Source organism: Arabidopsis lyrata (assembly GCF_000004255.2).
Source record: "Arabidopsis lyrata subsp. lyrata unplaced genomic scaffold ARALYscaffold_6, whole genome shotgun sequence".
Classification (NCBI taxonomy): Eukaryota; Viridiplantae; Streptophyta; class Magnoliopsida; order Brassicales; family Brassicaceae; genus Arabidopsis; species Arabidopsis lyrata.
The window spans coordinates 10,675,833-10,690,080 of record NW_003302550.1 but is presented as its reverse complement, the minus strand read 5'-3'; the positions used below and the strand labels follow the sequence as shown (position 1 = coordinate 10,690,080).

The 14,248-nt window shown below is 37.0% G+C and overlaps 3 protein-coding genes across 4 annotated transcripts; 1 reads left to right on the top strand and 2 right to left on the bottom strand.

Moving 5' to 3' along the window:
• Nucleotides 1–964: 964 nt before the first annotated feature.
• Nucleotides 965–4,225, top strand: LOC9308185 (two-component response regulator-like APRR5). Its single transcript, XM_021021109.1, is given in 9 exon segments — nucleotides 965–1,016; nucleotides 1,019–1,522; nucleotides 1,912–2,073; nucleotides 2,161–2,291; nucleotides 2,451–2,573; nucleotides 2,686–2,815; nucleotides 2,915–3,110; nucleotides 3,204–3,813; nucleotides 3,902–4,225. Coding segments are annotated over 9 exon segments (1,989 nt in total). The 5' UTR covers nucleotides 965–979; the 3' UTR covers nucleotides 3,998–4,225.
• A 569-nt stretch (nucleotides 4,226–4,794) lies between these two features.
• LOC9308184 lies at nucleotides 4,795–6,010 on the bottom strand. Its single transcript, XM_021021112.1, has one exon. The coding sequence runs from the start codon at nucleotides 5,841–5,843 to the stop codon at nucleotides 4,956–4,958; it is 888 nt and encodes a 295-aa protein (XP_020876771.1). The 5' UTR covers nucleotides 5,844–6,010; the 3' UTR covers nucleotides 4,795–4,955.
• Nucleotides 6,011–6,093: 83 nt separating this feature from the next.
• On the bottom strand, nucleotides 6,094–11,376 carry LOC9310267 (general transcription factor 3C polypeptide 5). 2 transcript variants are annotated; one of them, XM_021021110.1, is made up of 15 exons: nucleotides 11,175–11,376; nucleotides 10,658–10,816; nucleotides 10,169–10,418; nucleotides 9,952–10,041; nucleotides 9,766–9,856; nucleotides 9,463–9,529; nucleotides 8,976–9,018; nucleotides 8,685–8,856; nucleotides 8,505–8,603; nucleotides 8,088–8,156; nucleotides 7,566–7,704; nucleotides 7,065–7,266; nucleotides 6,646–6,746; nucleotides 6,511–6,550; nucleotides 6,094–6,381 (listed from the first exon to the last, which is right to left on the bottom strand). In XM_021021110.1, exons 2-15 carry the CDS (start codon nucleotides 10,790–10,792, stop codon nucleotides 6,203–6,205), a joined length of 1,677 nt encoding a protein of 558 aa, XP_020876769.1. In that variant the 5' UTR covers nucleotides 10,793–10,816; nucleotides 11,175–11,376; the 3' UTR covers nucleotides 6,094–6,202. The 2 variants fall into 2 exon arrangements, with proteins under 2 accessions (XP_020876769.1, XP_020876770.1); XM_021021111.1 differs by having other exon boundaries at nucleotides 10,658–10,813.
• Between the last annotated feature and the right edge of the window lie 2,872 nt (nucleotides 11,377–14,248).

Genomic DNA, 14,248 nt, shown 5'->3' with positions numbered 1-14,248 from the left:
GTCATATTCCTATCCACCAAAGACCACGAGGTTTTAAACAAGTGTCTCTTCTTATCCCACCAAACAAAATATCTAGTCCCGGAAATTTACTTTAAAACTCAATCACCCTTGTGTCCCTACTCTTGACTCGTGCATGTTCCATTTGATTTTATTTCAATCCACCACGCAACCAAAATAGTAGCAACAGAAAAAAACCAAAATGCTGATAAAATTTGGTATGAATGTATGATCGATAATCATTTGTTTGATTGTTCCATTTCTTTTCTAATGAAATCAATATTACGTGTTATTATTTTGTGACTAAAAATTTTGATTTTATATGGCTAGCCGAAAAAAACAATAACAGTATGACATTAGCAATTAGCACTAGTGATCATTGTTTTTTTCTAATTCTTATACTAATAATTTGGTGTAATAAGTGATTTTTGTGAAAAAGAAATAAATTGAAATATATGTATAATTCATTAACAAAAAAAAAAAAAATCTTATTTGTTAAGATTTAAAACCCATCTGCCTTTGATTTCTTTTGTGAAAGAAGAAACTGAAATAATCTTCTTATTTTCAAAATAAATAAATTGCAAACCTAAATACCAAACAGACAATACAATAGTTATTTGGATAAATTGTATAGACACTTTTTTGCCACTAGCATTAGATATTTTTTGCCTTTGATATTATCCCAAAAGTCACAAGTTGGGATTTTTTAGGTCTATTAGTTCACTAATAAGAATCAAATAAGTAATAGCTCCAATTTTCAATCTCTCATATAATAAAACAAGCAATTCACTAAATATTTCTACATCACAAATACATACGCATCAATAAGCAATAAATACTTTGATATAAATATAAAAAAATTAAATTCCAACTTCAAATATGAACCACAGAGCAAAACCAAAGGCTAGCCACCACACCAATTTTTTTAAAAAAGGTTATTTGACGTATTGGATCTCTTTGTCTCGTATACAGTATTTTGCTGATGTGGCAAACGTGGCCACGTCAGCCAATTCTACTAGATATTTTTCAAACCCCTTTACCCTTTTCACAACCGTTAGATCATGGTCGGTTCACCGCCCAAATCCAATCTCAACCGTTAAAACATTCGCTAGATTTTTTCTAGATATTTTTTTTTCCCTCACAATAATTTTATAGAAGAATAAAGACTTTTATTTTCTCTCTTTTATCTCTCCACTCACAAATATTTTGATTTGTTTTGTAACTGTTTCTCTTTCTCTGGAGCTTTCTTCTTCTTCAATCGATTTAGGTTTTTCAAGTGTTTGTGTTGTGATAATGAGTAGCGAGGAAGTTGTTGAAGTTACGGTGGTGAAAGCAGCTGAGGCTAGCGGAGGAAAGTCATCACGGCGGAAGATGAGGAAGAAAGACGCCGTTGATGGCGGCGGCGATGGTTTGGTGAAGTGGGAGAGATTTCTCCCGAAAATCGCGCTAAGAGTTTTGCTCGTTGAAGCTGATGATTCGACTAGACAGATTATCTCTGCTCTTCTCAGGAAATGTAGTTACAGAGGTCAGTTTCTGGTTTCATTGCCTGAGATTATGGTTTTGTTCGAACATCGGAAAATTTTCATGGAATCTGAGAACTGTGAATGATGTGAATCTGATTTGCGTGCGGCTAAATTATGCTTTGGAATGTTACAATTCAAAGTCAACGGTTTTTGTCGGTTTTGCATCTGATGTTATTCGGACACGAACAAAGATTGTTGTCTAAGTAACGAAATTGTTGCTATTTTTAGCATGTGAAAGAGTTTTCCTAGAATAGATCAAGAACCATGTTTTTTTGGGGTCAATCTGAGTTTTGTGTTCAGATATAAATCTTTTGAGTCTTCATCAACACTTCATTTCTACAACAAGCTTAAAGGTTTTATTAATGTGGTTGGTTTTTGTGTGTATTATCAGTCGCTGCTGTACCTGATGGCTTAAAGGCTTGGGAGATGCTTAAAGGAAAACCCGAAAGCGTTGATTTGATACTAACAGAGGTTGATCTGCCTTCGATCTCTGGTTACGCTCTGCTAACACTTATCATGGAGCATGATATCTGCAAGAACATTCCTGTTATAAGTACGGTGATATTTACATCTTTTTTTTTTCCATCGTTTTGAAATGATTTTTGGCTCATTATCGCCTTCTTGTATTGTTTTTTTTCAGTGATGTCGACACAGGACTCGGTGAATACTGTGTATAAGTGTATGTTGAAAGGTGCGGCTGATTATCTTGTTAAGCCGTTGAGGAGGAATGAGCTGAGAAATCTTTGGCAACATGTCTGGAGAAGACAAACTGTATGTTTCATATCCATCTTTTTTTAAGCTTGATGTGTCGTGAGCAATCGACAACTTGAACCCGTTCTTATATAAGTTCTGGGAAATTTCGTTGTCTTGAAAAGATGATTGAGTTCTCAGATTTGTTTTGTTTGTTTTTGTTTTTGATCATCTTTACAGTCACTCGCTCCTGATAGCTTTCCATTGGATGAGAGACAGCAGAAACCCGAGGGTGCCTCTGCAAACAATTCGAACGGAAAGAGAGAAGAGCATGTCGTAATTGGGAATGGTGGTGATGCTCAGGTTAGTTTCTGATTATGGACTATTTTTTTCAATGGTGGATTCTCCACATGTGAATTTGGTTCAGGTTCTTAGTGTTTGTTTCTAAACTTTTAGTTATTTTTTGCGCTTGTAGAGCTCGTGTACAAGACCAGAGATGGAAGGCGAGAGCGCAGACGTGGAGGTCAACGCGAGAGATGCAGTACAGATGGAGTGCGCAAAGTCTCAGTTCAATGAGACACGGCTTCTAGCAAATGAGATGCAGAGTAAGCAAGCTTTTTTTATTTTTTTTTGGCAAGCTATCTGACTCTTAAAAAGTTCATCAGAATCATTGATTGACCTACATGTTTTTGTAAATTCTATAGATTCATCGAAAAAGGCCATTGACTTGATGGGAGCATCGTTTAGAAGAACTGGACAACGTAACAGAGAAGAAAGTGCTGCCCAATACGAATCTCGGATAGAGCTTGATCTCTCTCTGAGTAGACCTATCCCTTCCGAGAACCAATCTTCTGGAGACCGGCCTTCTCTTCATCCTTCTAGTGCGTCAGCTTTCACACGGTGAGTTGTCTGATTTCTGAATTCCTCTTTCTATTAATCTTTCAATATTTGTCGTTCTTTCTGCTGATTGTGTGTGCTATGTTCTTGTTTCAGGTACGTTCACAGGCCATTGCAGACACAATGTTCGGCCTCCCCGGTGGTTCCTGATCAAAGAAAGAATTTTGCGGCAAGTCAAGATGATAACATTGTGCTAATCAACCAATACAATACATCTGAACCACCTCCAAGTGCTCCAAGAAGAAACGACACCAGCTTTTACACTGGAGCTGACTCACCGGGTCCACCGTTTAGTAATCAGATGAATTCTTGGCCAGGACAGGGTTCTTACCCAACGCCAACCCCCATCAATAATATACAGTTCAGGGGTCCCAACACAGCTTATGCATCTGCAATGGCTCCTGCTTCAGTCTCCCCAACCCCTAGCTCCGTTAGCCCACATGAATACAGTTCCATGTTTCACCCATTCAATGGTAAACCCGAGGGTTTCCAAGACCGGGATGGTTCCATGGATGTAGAGGAGAGGAGATACGTCTCTTCTGCAACCGAACATAGTGCAATAGGCAATCACATTGATCAGCTTATTGAGAAGAAGAACGAAGATGGGTATTCATCGTCTGTCGGGAAATTTCAGCAATCTCTTCAACGGGAAGCTGCTTTAACCAAATTCCGGATGAAGCGTAAGGACAGATGTTTTGAGAAAAAGGTAAAAACTAACTTCGATGTTTCCATCACATAGATGACATGAACTCATAATGGAATGATACTAAAGGAACCTTTGAATGACTTTACAGGTTCGTTATGAGAGCCGGAAGAAACTGGCAGAGCAACGGCCGCGAATCAAAGGCCAATTCGTTCGTCAAGTCCAATCAACACAAGCTCATCAGTGATCCAACAAATTGATATATTAATACAGTTCAATTTTGTATCATCTACTAGGAGCTGTTCTTGTACTACTAATTCCACATACATAGTGGGTGTTAGATTTGGTGACACTTTTGTTTGTACATACAGTTTTGGAGCTTGTTGTTGAGTTTTAGTTAGAATCTACTTTAGATCTGTAATTACATACATTTCTATTGCGTTTCTGTGACTTGCAAGAAGAGTTAACAAGATTGGCAAAACCTCAACTAAAGAAATTGAAGAAGATAAGCTACAGTGACGATCATAAAAGAAGTTTGATGTATCTTACTGCACAAAGTACAAAGTACCAGATAAATTGATTTAGCATTGTTCAAGTGATGAGAGATATTTAGTATGGAGGTCCTGCGGTCTGGAAAACAGAAATTCCTCCAAAGTTCAAACATTTGGTATGAAGGGCTCTCTCGAATGCTCGTGGCGCGGCAACAAAACTGCCTGCACAAGCTGCTTGGAAACTTTCAAATATTCCCAACTCTCCACTCGAACGCATGCCTACTTAACGCATTACCAAATCTTTGGAACCTGTGGAGTGATTCACACCACCAACTAGTTGATTTAATCGATGTCATAACCTAATGCGGTGATATCCATCACCGGATAAGCGTGTTTGCAGAGGTCCAAGTAATCCATAAGAAGCGGGAAAACAATGGAGTCGCGGTTAAGCTTTCGAAAATCGGAAGAACACACAACAGTCTCAATTTGTGTATTCATGAACTTCTTTTCTATTCAGTGATGATAAATCAACTTTCTCACATATAAGCTATAGTGAAATCAAAACTTCTGAGAATAGTATCCATTAGCTCAAACATAGCCAAACGAAGAAGATGATTATGAACATATATAAAAATGTGTATATGTATCTCTACATGGCTCTGATTATTCATGTATCTTCAAGATTGATAAAACTGTGAAAAAGCTTGTTGAGTTTTAGGATCGAATCGAATCAGGACTAACCCATTTCCAGTAATGCCGTTTCACAGTTACAGCTTTTCCGGCGGCGCGTGTTTCCACCGAATCTTCCGTCGTCGAGTCTCCACCGTCGTACTCTTTCTCATCCGTACAGAAATCTTCCTCCGGTAATCCCTCCACCGTCGCATCCACCGAGTGAAGAGCGTAACGCGCTGGTAATCCTGGATACGACAGCGAGTTCCTTTCCTCCACTCTTCTGCTGTAAGTTCCAGGAAGAATCCTAATTCTCTGTCCAACGTCATCACCATTAAAGATAGATCCGAGCTCTTCTTTTATGGCGCGAAACACTGCTTCATCGGGAGATTCTTCAGGCTTCATCTTCTCCGATAACGGACGAAATCTATCCCTAATACTCCCATCGGATAATTCCTGATGAGCTTCCACTAGGATTCGTCCGTTTTTTCCGATTACTCGAACGGTGACGACGTTGACGGTGCGTACCGGCGGGGTTGAATCGGCGAGAGAAGTTTCGCCGTCGGAGAGTTCAAGCCAGAGGTTATGAACGTTTTTAGTTCCCGGTTTGACTCCCCAAGCGGCGAAAGAGTCAGAAGGTAATCTTGATTCGAGCCAATCGGAGAGAGATTGAGGATTCGCGAAGCGTTGAGAAGGAGGAGGAGGAGATCGGCGAGACATGGCGGTGATTCGACGGCGAGGATTTAGAGGGAAAGAGAATCTGTTAGGAGGAAGAGAGAGTAGAGGTTTAGGAGATGACCAGAGGAAGAGAAGAGAGACCGCCGCGAGAAATAGATCAGGTAAAGCGGAGGTGACGGTTGCGTTACGAGGCCGGTGGTTGTTGTTACGGCGGTTAACGAGTGGTGTGTGCGGCGGAGATGGGCCAACGAACATGTCAATTGACCAAAATACCCCTAACGAACTAGTTATCAAAATCGTGGCTCATACTCATTCTCAAGATTCAGAGAGGGTATAATAACAATTTTATAAGACCAGATAAATAAAATATGAGGAAGAGATTGTGACGATTATTCGCATATCTAATCTTTTAATATAACTAGATTCTTTTTAATTGCATAATGGATCTTATGTTTTTATAATTCAACTTTTTAACCCTTTAATTTTAATTTTTTACTAGATTCTCTTTAATTGCACAATGAAATTACAATTCATCCTTATGTTATCACTTTACATTAGTTACACAAACCGAGTTTCGTAATTACATTGCAAATACACATTATATTCAAACTTCTTCACTCATCATCGTCGTCTTCGTCATTGTCGTCTTCGTCATCGTTGGATACTTCCTCGTAAATCGGATACTCTCCATCGCTACCATCATTGGCATTACCATACAAAGCTGGTGCGCTGCTTGGGAAACTATTGAACAAACCTTGCAGATATGTTCTGGAGTTGTTCTCCATGTCACCATCTTATCATTGTTTAAGAAAAACTTAAACCAAACCAGATCAAGCTCTAAATTGTCTCCTAATTCCCTATAATCTGTATGTACTAGTTATTTGGTGCTTATGTTATGAAAGTTTATGCTTTTAAAGGATACATTCATGAGAACTAATCGATATCTCATCATCATTTGCAGCCTGCAAATGAGCACATTAGAGTAACAGAGAAACGATGAAATGGCCTTTCGGGAAAACTAACGGGTGAAAGTAAAAAAGTTCGTAATCATGATTACCACATTGAGTTCCTCGTCTTCATCATCTACGTCTTCAGTATCGTCATCCGCATTAACATTACTATCTTTCTCTTTGTTTGTGTTTTTACGCTTCTTCATATCTGCGGATTATTTTACATCAATACTTCTTGTAAGGAGAATGTGTTTGATGACAAATGATGATAAGCATAGCATGAGATGTATGACAATATACAATGCCTGCATCATTTGATTTTGGCTGGCACAAGTGATTGTGCCCCCTTATATATTTACTTACAAATTCGTCGTAAGTAACTATATAATGCCATGCTTTATCAGAGTTTTTTTAGACCATTGAGATTTGAGAAAGAAGCACTTGGCTCCACGCATGTCAACAATCACTACCTAGACTGCCTAACATATAAAGATGAAAAGAACTGAAATTGCTTTGTCTATCTTACCTTTAGCTGTTTCCTGGTGATTCCGTTGATATGGATTCAGTGCATCTTTCTGAATTCGTGTCTTTTCTGACCGCTCAAACTCTTCTTGAATAGATTTAAAAACGTCTTCAAAACCTGGCTCCGGAAACACAGATACATACCTCACAGCTACACGAAGTCTCAAATTGTCAAGCAGCGCTTCAGAAAACCATCCTGTTTTATACTGGCAACAAAACACATTAAATCAGATAACCAAGGCCTCACATAATAGTATAAAACAATCTCCCAGTTCATCAAATTTAAGAGCTAGTCAAAATTACTGTAATTACTCAATATATATTGTGTGATTGGTGAGGCGTGTTTTGGTAGTGGTCTTTTTTGCAAGTGTATATATAGGTTTGATCTGTAACTAATTTGTAATGAAGCAACATGTCATATCTACCTGTCATTGTTAACACAATAAGCAAGAGGCTAAATATTTTGGTTTTTACTTTATTAACAAAAGCTACGCTGAGAACTCACATTACAAGTAGTCTGCTTGGGAGGCTTTCTTATCTCTTGTTGAATGTACTCATCGTCAAGTTCAAATAACTGTAGAAATGTTTGGCACTTGAAAGGAAATACTTTAAACGCACAAATGTCATCCCAGCTTGGCTTTGACCTGTCACAAATAAGAGAGAAAAAAAATCACCTTATAATTGGACCGTTTCTACAAACATAAATCCAATGATTCATTTGCAATTTCTCTATGTAAATTCATGATATGTTCCCTGAGAAACTATCTAGAAACTGTTAAAAGAGAACATTTAGGTTGCTATCCTCGGAAAATGACTGAAGATCGTAAAATGACACATTAGTTTCTAAAGAATTCAGACACATTTCCCATTGTTTTCAAAATTATCATGTTCTCATACAATTGACAATAGATCAATACTCGCAAAGAAATGTTATCATGATATATGTTTTTCTGTCCATATATATTACAAATTGAGAATCTTGAGTAGAAAAATATTTTGAGTTTATAAGGAAAATGGAAAATCTTACTTGTTAGTTGCATTGGAATCACAATAACCCTTTAATTCAGGTGGAACCCTGAATTCCATTCTCTGGAATCTGAAAAAAATATACAAAAAGGAGATAGATATGAAGAGCTTTGACATACATCTGCAGACTGGATACAAGAAAATATGAACTACAGAAGAAAATTTCATGTCAAGTAAGTTTCCAAAACCCGGATAATGTCATCACCAATACTTTCTGCATTGGAAGATCAATACGCTCTCAAATGAGCCTAGTAGAATATGTATCATTCTCGAAACACTTGCAGAAGACAAGGAAGTTCAGAGGTGTAAAACCGACCTATTTCTGTTCTATTTAGAGGTGTACAAAACGAGAATTCTACATTACCGTGTCACAGACCATGCATTTGTAATATCAAAAACTTATAGAGATAGAACTCACACGCGAGATTCAGGATCTTTCCGTGGATCATAGCCTCTTTTAATCCAGAACCTAAGAAATGGACCACCCGAAAAATAATATGCAGCCCTAAGAAGAAACCTGCAGACGAAACTCCAGAAAGTTATTTATTGCAGTACTAAGAAAACTAATACACATAAGAAACACATAAAATCTGTTTACCTGTTTAGCATATGATGTGTGCATTTAAGACCTTTATCAAGTAGTCGTTGGACTATGGAATCTCTTGTCCACACAGGTCGCTCTTCAAACAATGCAGACACTGCTACCTGCCATTTCCATTGGTTGGAGCTGGGAACAATAAAGTCTTCCCATTTTAATATCTTCGGGATCTGTATGAATGCTAAGGACTGATCAAAGATATCCAAAATGACAAAAAATCATCAAACAAACATGGCTTCATACTCGGCAATAATAAGATTTGGATGATTAGTAAAACGGAGAAAAGGATATCTTTGACACTGAAATCAATTGCAAATACTGGGCCAATATCTATCTGCATCATCAGTAAATCAATAAGCAAACGGAGAAGTAACAACTACAAGTAAACTGTCATGGAATCTTTAATGATCAATATAACCATAACAGCCGTTTCAAAACTGTGAACTGCGAGCTTTTACAGGTTTCAGAATCATTCTCTGCAATTGCAGGCTCTAGATAAAACATTTGCAAATTAAGACTTTCCTGTAAAATAACTTAAGCAGAATCCATCTCTCCCGAGCACCCAAAATCCAAAATCAGGTCTGGCTCAGAAAGGCCAATCCGTCAAGAAAGTCTCAAACCTTACCGTTTAGTAATTAAGAACTCCTCCCAGTCTATTAGTTACAGAAAGACGATATGGCTTGCCATATCAGTAGACTATATGTTTTGAGTCAATTTTTTCCAACAGTCTGTTTTCAATTTCTCTACAAACGTCAAATGGTTTCATTTCTTCTGTTACCTCATAAAGATTCTGAGTTAGTTCCTCATCTTTCTTTTTTGGGCTTGATGTTACTGGAAGTCTCAGCCTATAAATCAAACAACATAAGTCGAATTAACAATGTGTTCAGATGGAACTTCAAAAATTATAATCAAATATGTTCTCCTTCAACGTTTGCCGATAACCAAAATACTACAAAACATCCTATAACTAAAAGTACTCCAGAATAAACATCGGGTCCTCCTAACTAAGATTCAGATGAAAACAGATAACAGGTAAGAATGTTAAAATTGTAAGGAAAAATTAAGACAGTTGTAATCTTACACCAAGTTGTCTGGCATATCTTTGGGTGAAAAGAACTGTGGCAATAACATCATCACATCTTCATCAGCCATGTCCATTAGATCGTTTTTTCCTGCATGATATTAGAGAGGATTCATTTTAATTTATGTTCTCACACCAAAAGATTTGCATTTTAATGAAAATACAAAATGAATTGAGACAAATCACCTGCAAGTGACTTCACCTCCATCCATTTTCTCTTCTTCTGCTGTGCAATATCAGCGTGAATAGGAACTACATGCTGGTAGTCGGCCATGCCTTCACAATACCCACATGAATAAGAGTGAAACAAACCTCAATATAACAGGAAATCATAAGCCGAGGCTCATTGTATAAGACAAATTACGATGCACAAGACCCAGAAATTGGAGAGCTAAGTTCTTACCATCAAAACAATACGATTCAGACACACGAGCTACAATATCAGCGCACAGGGCTGGGAAATCTTCTGGTAAGCATGCATTGCTAGTGGCAAGAACAGGTTGACTTTCAGGCAGAGAATCTTTCTTAACGACCTCCTTCGAAATTTTTAACAGAAAACCATGACAAGGACGTTGTTCTCCCAAGACAGGATGTGCATAAGGGTCTTCAGGGCGGAAATGAAGCTCAAGCTTGTTTGACGTTGATTCTCTTGCCTACAAAAAAACTTTCAAAGTGATTAAACCATTCCAACACTTGTCAAACGTTTTTGATATGTGACCAATTTCCTAAATCTTGGAATGCACCAAGCAAAAGAAACCCAAACAACGCTACAAAATAGCTATACGGATAAGCGCCCCAAGATGATATCAGCATACAAAGTAGGGATTCCTAGTAATAACTAGCATGGAAAGAAACAACTAAATGAAAAGAAATTCTTGGGCAAAGGCTTTACGGTTGTGATCCCTTGGATTCCCCCAAGAGTGTCCAGAGCTCGGGAAATAGATGATGGGTAGCCAGGATAGTGAACCACAAACGCCTCCTTGCTCGGCAAGTTACCCGATATTGATCCGTTTTCAATGATTCCCATTGTTTCTTTCCAAGTTGAAAGCTGCTGTGATACAAGAAACAAGAGTTATATATTATTACCTAAAGTGATAGAAGTTTATTCCTTTCATAAATCAGCAAATGTAACACGAACTAAGATTGAAAGATTACACCAAGACTATCCAAATTCCCAGAGAATACAATGACAAAGCAAATAATTTGTTAGAGCAGATTCTGGTAGAGAAGGAAAACACTGAGCAAATGGAAACACGAAACTTATGAGATAGTTAAAAGGGGATTGAACAATAGAGCTGAAACTAGTTTAAAACCATGGAAGAGAGAACGATGCAAGTATAAGGGAAGACTCTACTCTAGTCGATAAGATCCAAATACGCAGAGGTTAGAGAGAGAGAACGATGGTATACGAGAAGTAGCTGTTAGGGATCGGAATTGATCGCAAATTAGAGTCGGATCAGACGGCTGTCCGGAGCGCCGGAAAAACATACGGCGGTGGGAGAAGAACCACCGGAGCTTTTGCACGGAATCTGTTTCCTGCCCTTGATGGCAAAATGCCAAACGCTGCCGTTTTCAGGATATCTGATCCTGAGTCCTGAGATACACTTGACCGACCGGTATCGACTGGATTAACCGGTTCGATTAAATTACATATTTTAGTTTTTTTTTTTTTCCTGAAAACTGTTAACCTGAGACTCGAACTAGACCTTTTCGTATAGAAGCATAAATTAATGTTTAATCAACTAATATACTAAAGGCGCTTCCACATTTTAATTTTTTAATATCTAATTTATTCGTTGATATTAAATCAATATAAGAATTCGTAAATTACATGTTTTAGTCAACGTTTTAATTTTTTTCTAATAAAACTAATACAGAAAAAGGAAAAAAAATGTTCGGTAATTAACACTTTAAATTTAATGTTTTGACTCGAATGAAAAATATATAAATAGTTTGACTAAAAATCCCATATTTAACTAGAAACTAAATATAAATATTTTAAATCAAATACTTCACTAGATACCATTTTTTATAAAATAATAAAAATTACCATATTCATTAACTGTACTTATTTATTTTTTTAACAGAAAAATTGACTTTTTTCTGTTAAAAATAAAATGCGTGCACTTATAGTGAGTATTTATTCTCGTATTCATATATTTACCTTTGTCGATTTATAAAAATAGTTAAAATATGTTGCAAAAAAAAAAAAAAGAAAACTGACACTAAAATTATTTTATAAAATGAAAAAGAAAAAAAAAAGAGATGTAAAGTATATTGATAAAAACAAATTACTCAAAGTTGGGCTATATTAATATAAATACACAGAAGACTTATAAATTAAGAATACACCTATAGTTTTTATATAATTAATTCTCTCTCATCAATTTATATAAATTGGACAAAAATACCCCTCCGTATATAACAAATTATTTAGTAATATAATAAAATTGTTATCGACGTATTTTATCTGATTCTAACGAATCAAATACATAAGTAAGAACATATTATGAGTTAACTGATTATCTATTAGGTTAGCATGATAACATAATATATATCGATAAGTTTATAAATATATCATGTTAAACCATATTGTATCGCGATAAGTTTATAATTTATGTAATAAATTTATATTTATCGTGGCAACTCATTTGTTATATCATATACAAATAACTAGTTACATATATTATAATATTTATGTGGATAACTATTTGATTAACATGTTAAGAAGTATTTTATCGACATCAGAAATCAAATAAGAGAAAGAAAACTTGAAATAATCTACTGGGTTTTTTTCAATTTTCTCGTCACAACTCTCTTTACCGTCTCCGAGATGCTCCATCTTCTCCCCCATCTGTGACAATTCCACTGCCGTGAGTCTAAGAGCAGGCGACGTTGCTTCCTTCTTCTCTTCTCCTTTAACCGCCGTCTTACTTCTCGTCTCCATCAAAGGATCCACCGTAGTAATAGTAACCACTAGCAGTGTCATAATTCCGGTGAAATCAAACTACTTCTCGTCTCCATCAAAGGATCCACCGGAATAGTAGTGACCACTACCTCGTTCTCATCCCCCTAATTGCCAATTTCATCTAATTCTTATCTACGATCATCAATTCAATTTCAATTCCCAGAAACTAGGGATGCTTATAAGATCCACTCTCATAACAGTTCTCTACAAGAAAGGATTAAAATAATCTCAAGCTTTGATTCTCCATCCAACATTTGTATATACTGTCCAATCCGGATCTTCTTCCTCCAAACCATTTCTTTTCTTCTTTCTCATCTACTCTCTCTTTCTTCTTGTATAGATACCAGACAAAGGAGAGAAATATGAATGTTGAAGTTAAGGGCAAAATAGTCTAAATTTGTTGTACAGTAGACGATAAAATTGAAGAGGAGAGAGAACTAATTTTTCAATCTTATGTGGTCACCGCATATAGATTCTCAAAGTAAAACTACATAAATAAGAGAGAGAAGAAGGAGAAAAAACAGAAAAAGGCACAATCGTTGCCTCGAGAGAGGAAATTTCTCTCTCTCCTGTAGAAGATTTTCCATATCTCGATCTAGTTTTCTCGGGTAGCAGATTTTCATCGCATGTCGAAGTTTTTTTACAGTAGTCCAAGAGAGAGCTCGCTATTCTTTGCCGTCAGCGGTGAAGAGAATAATCCCCATCGATGTGGTCGTTGCTCCTGTTTGACGGTGGAGGAGTTCTGCAGCCTTGGTTCCACGGATGAGGACGCCGAGGAATGCTCTGGAGTTCCTCTTGCTCACCCGTCGATCTGGTGGTTGCGGCTACGATGGAAGTTGATGGTGATTCGGTAGGTTTCATTTGTTAGACGAGATGGTTAACTGTAGATCCAGTCGGATCTTAGATGGCTGATGCAGGGGCAAGGGTTCAGACTGTGAGCACCATCTTATCGGAGAAGTCACGGACAGAGAAGGGGTTAAACCCTAGTGTATGGGTTGCTAGGCATGGAACAGATACCGTGGAACCGGTGAGTCGGAGTAGCTAGTTTTCTGGGAGAGTTGTGGTGGGTTGGTGCGGTAGCAGAGAGAGTTTGCAGACGGAAACCGAAATCTTCCGGCTGCGTTTCTCGATCCTTCGTATACGTCCGCAAAGCTGTGACTCTTGAGTCCGCCACTCTGCTTCCGATCGAACATTTCCACTTTTCCGGCGGTTTTTCCGATTAACCTATTTTGTAACTGGTTTTCATACGTGTAATGGGCCTTAGCCCAAGCCCGTTTATGAGAAGTTTATTAATAAAAATCTTATTATAAACAAAAAAAAAAACAGAATCCTAGTAATGTAATAACTTTAAATGTAGTAATAAAAATGAAGAAATTGTGTCGACACAAAGAAAATAAAATAATTATAATTTATTGTATTTTGCCTATTTTCTTGACTAATGTCAAAAAATTAAATAAAAATCTTGACTAGAAAATATTGTTTCTCTATAAAGGGCATAATAATGTCTCCTCTATT

Bases quoted from the DNA above. Each gene is read 5' to 3' on its own strand.
- LOC9308184 (XM_021021112.1), bottom strand. From the start codon at position 5,843: ATGTTCGTTGGCCCATCTCCGCCGCACACACCACTCGTTAACCGCCGT.
- LOC9310267 (XM_021021110.1), bottom strand. From the start codon at position 10,792: ATGGGAATCATTGAAAACGGATCAATATCGGGTAACTTGCCGAGCAAG. The intron at 8,857-8,975 runs ATATCCTTTTCT...TAGCATTCATAC, and splicing joins AATTGATTTCAGTGTCAAAG to AGATCCCGAAGATATTAAAA. The intron at 6,551-6,645 runs GTAATCATGATT...GCTCATTTGCAG, and splicing joins AAGACGAGGAACTCAATGTG to GCTGCAAATGATGATGAGAT.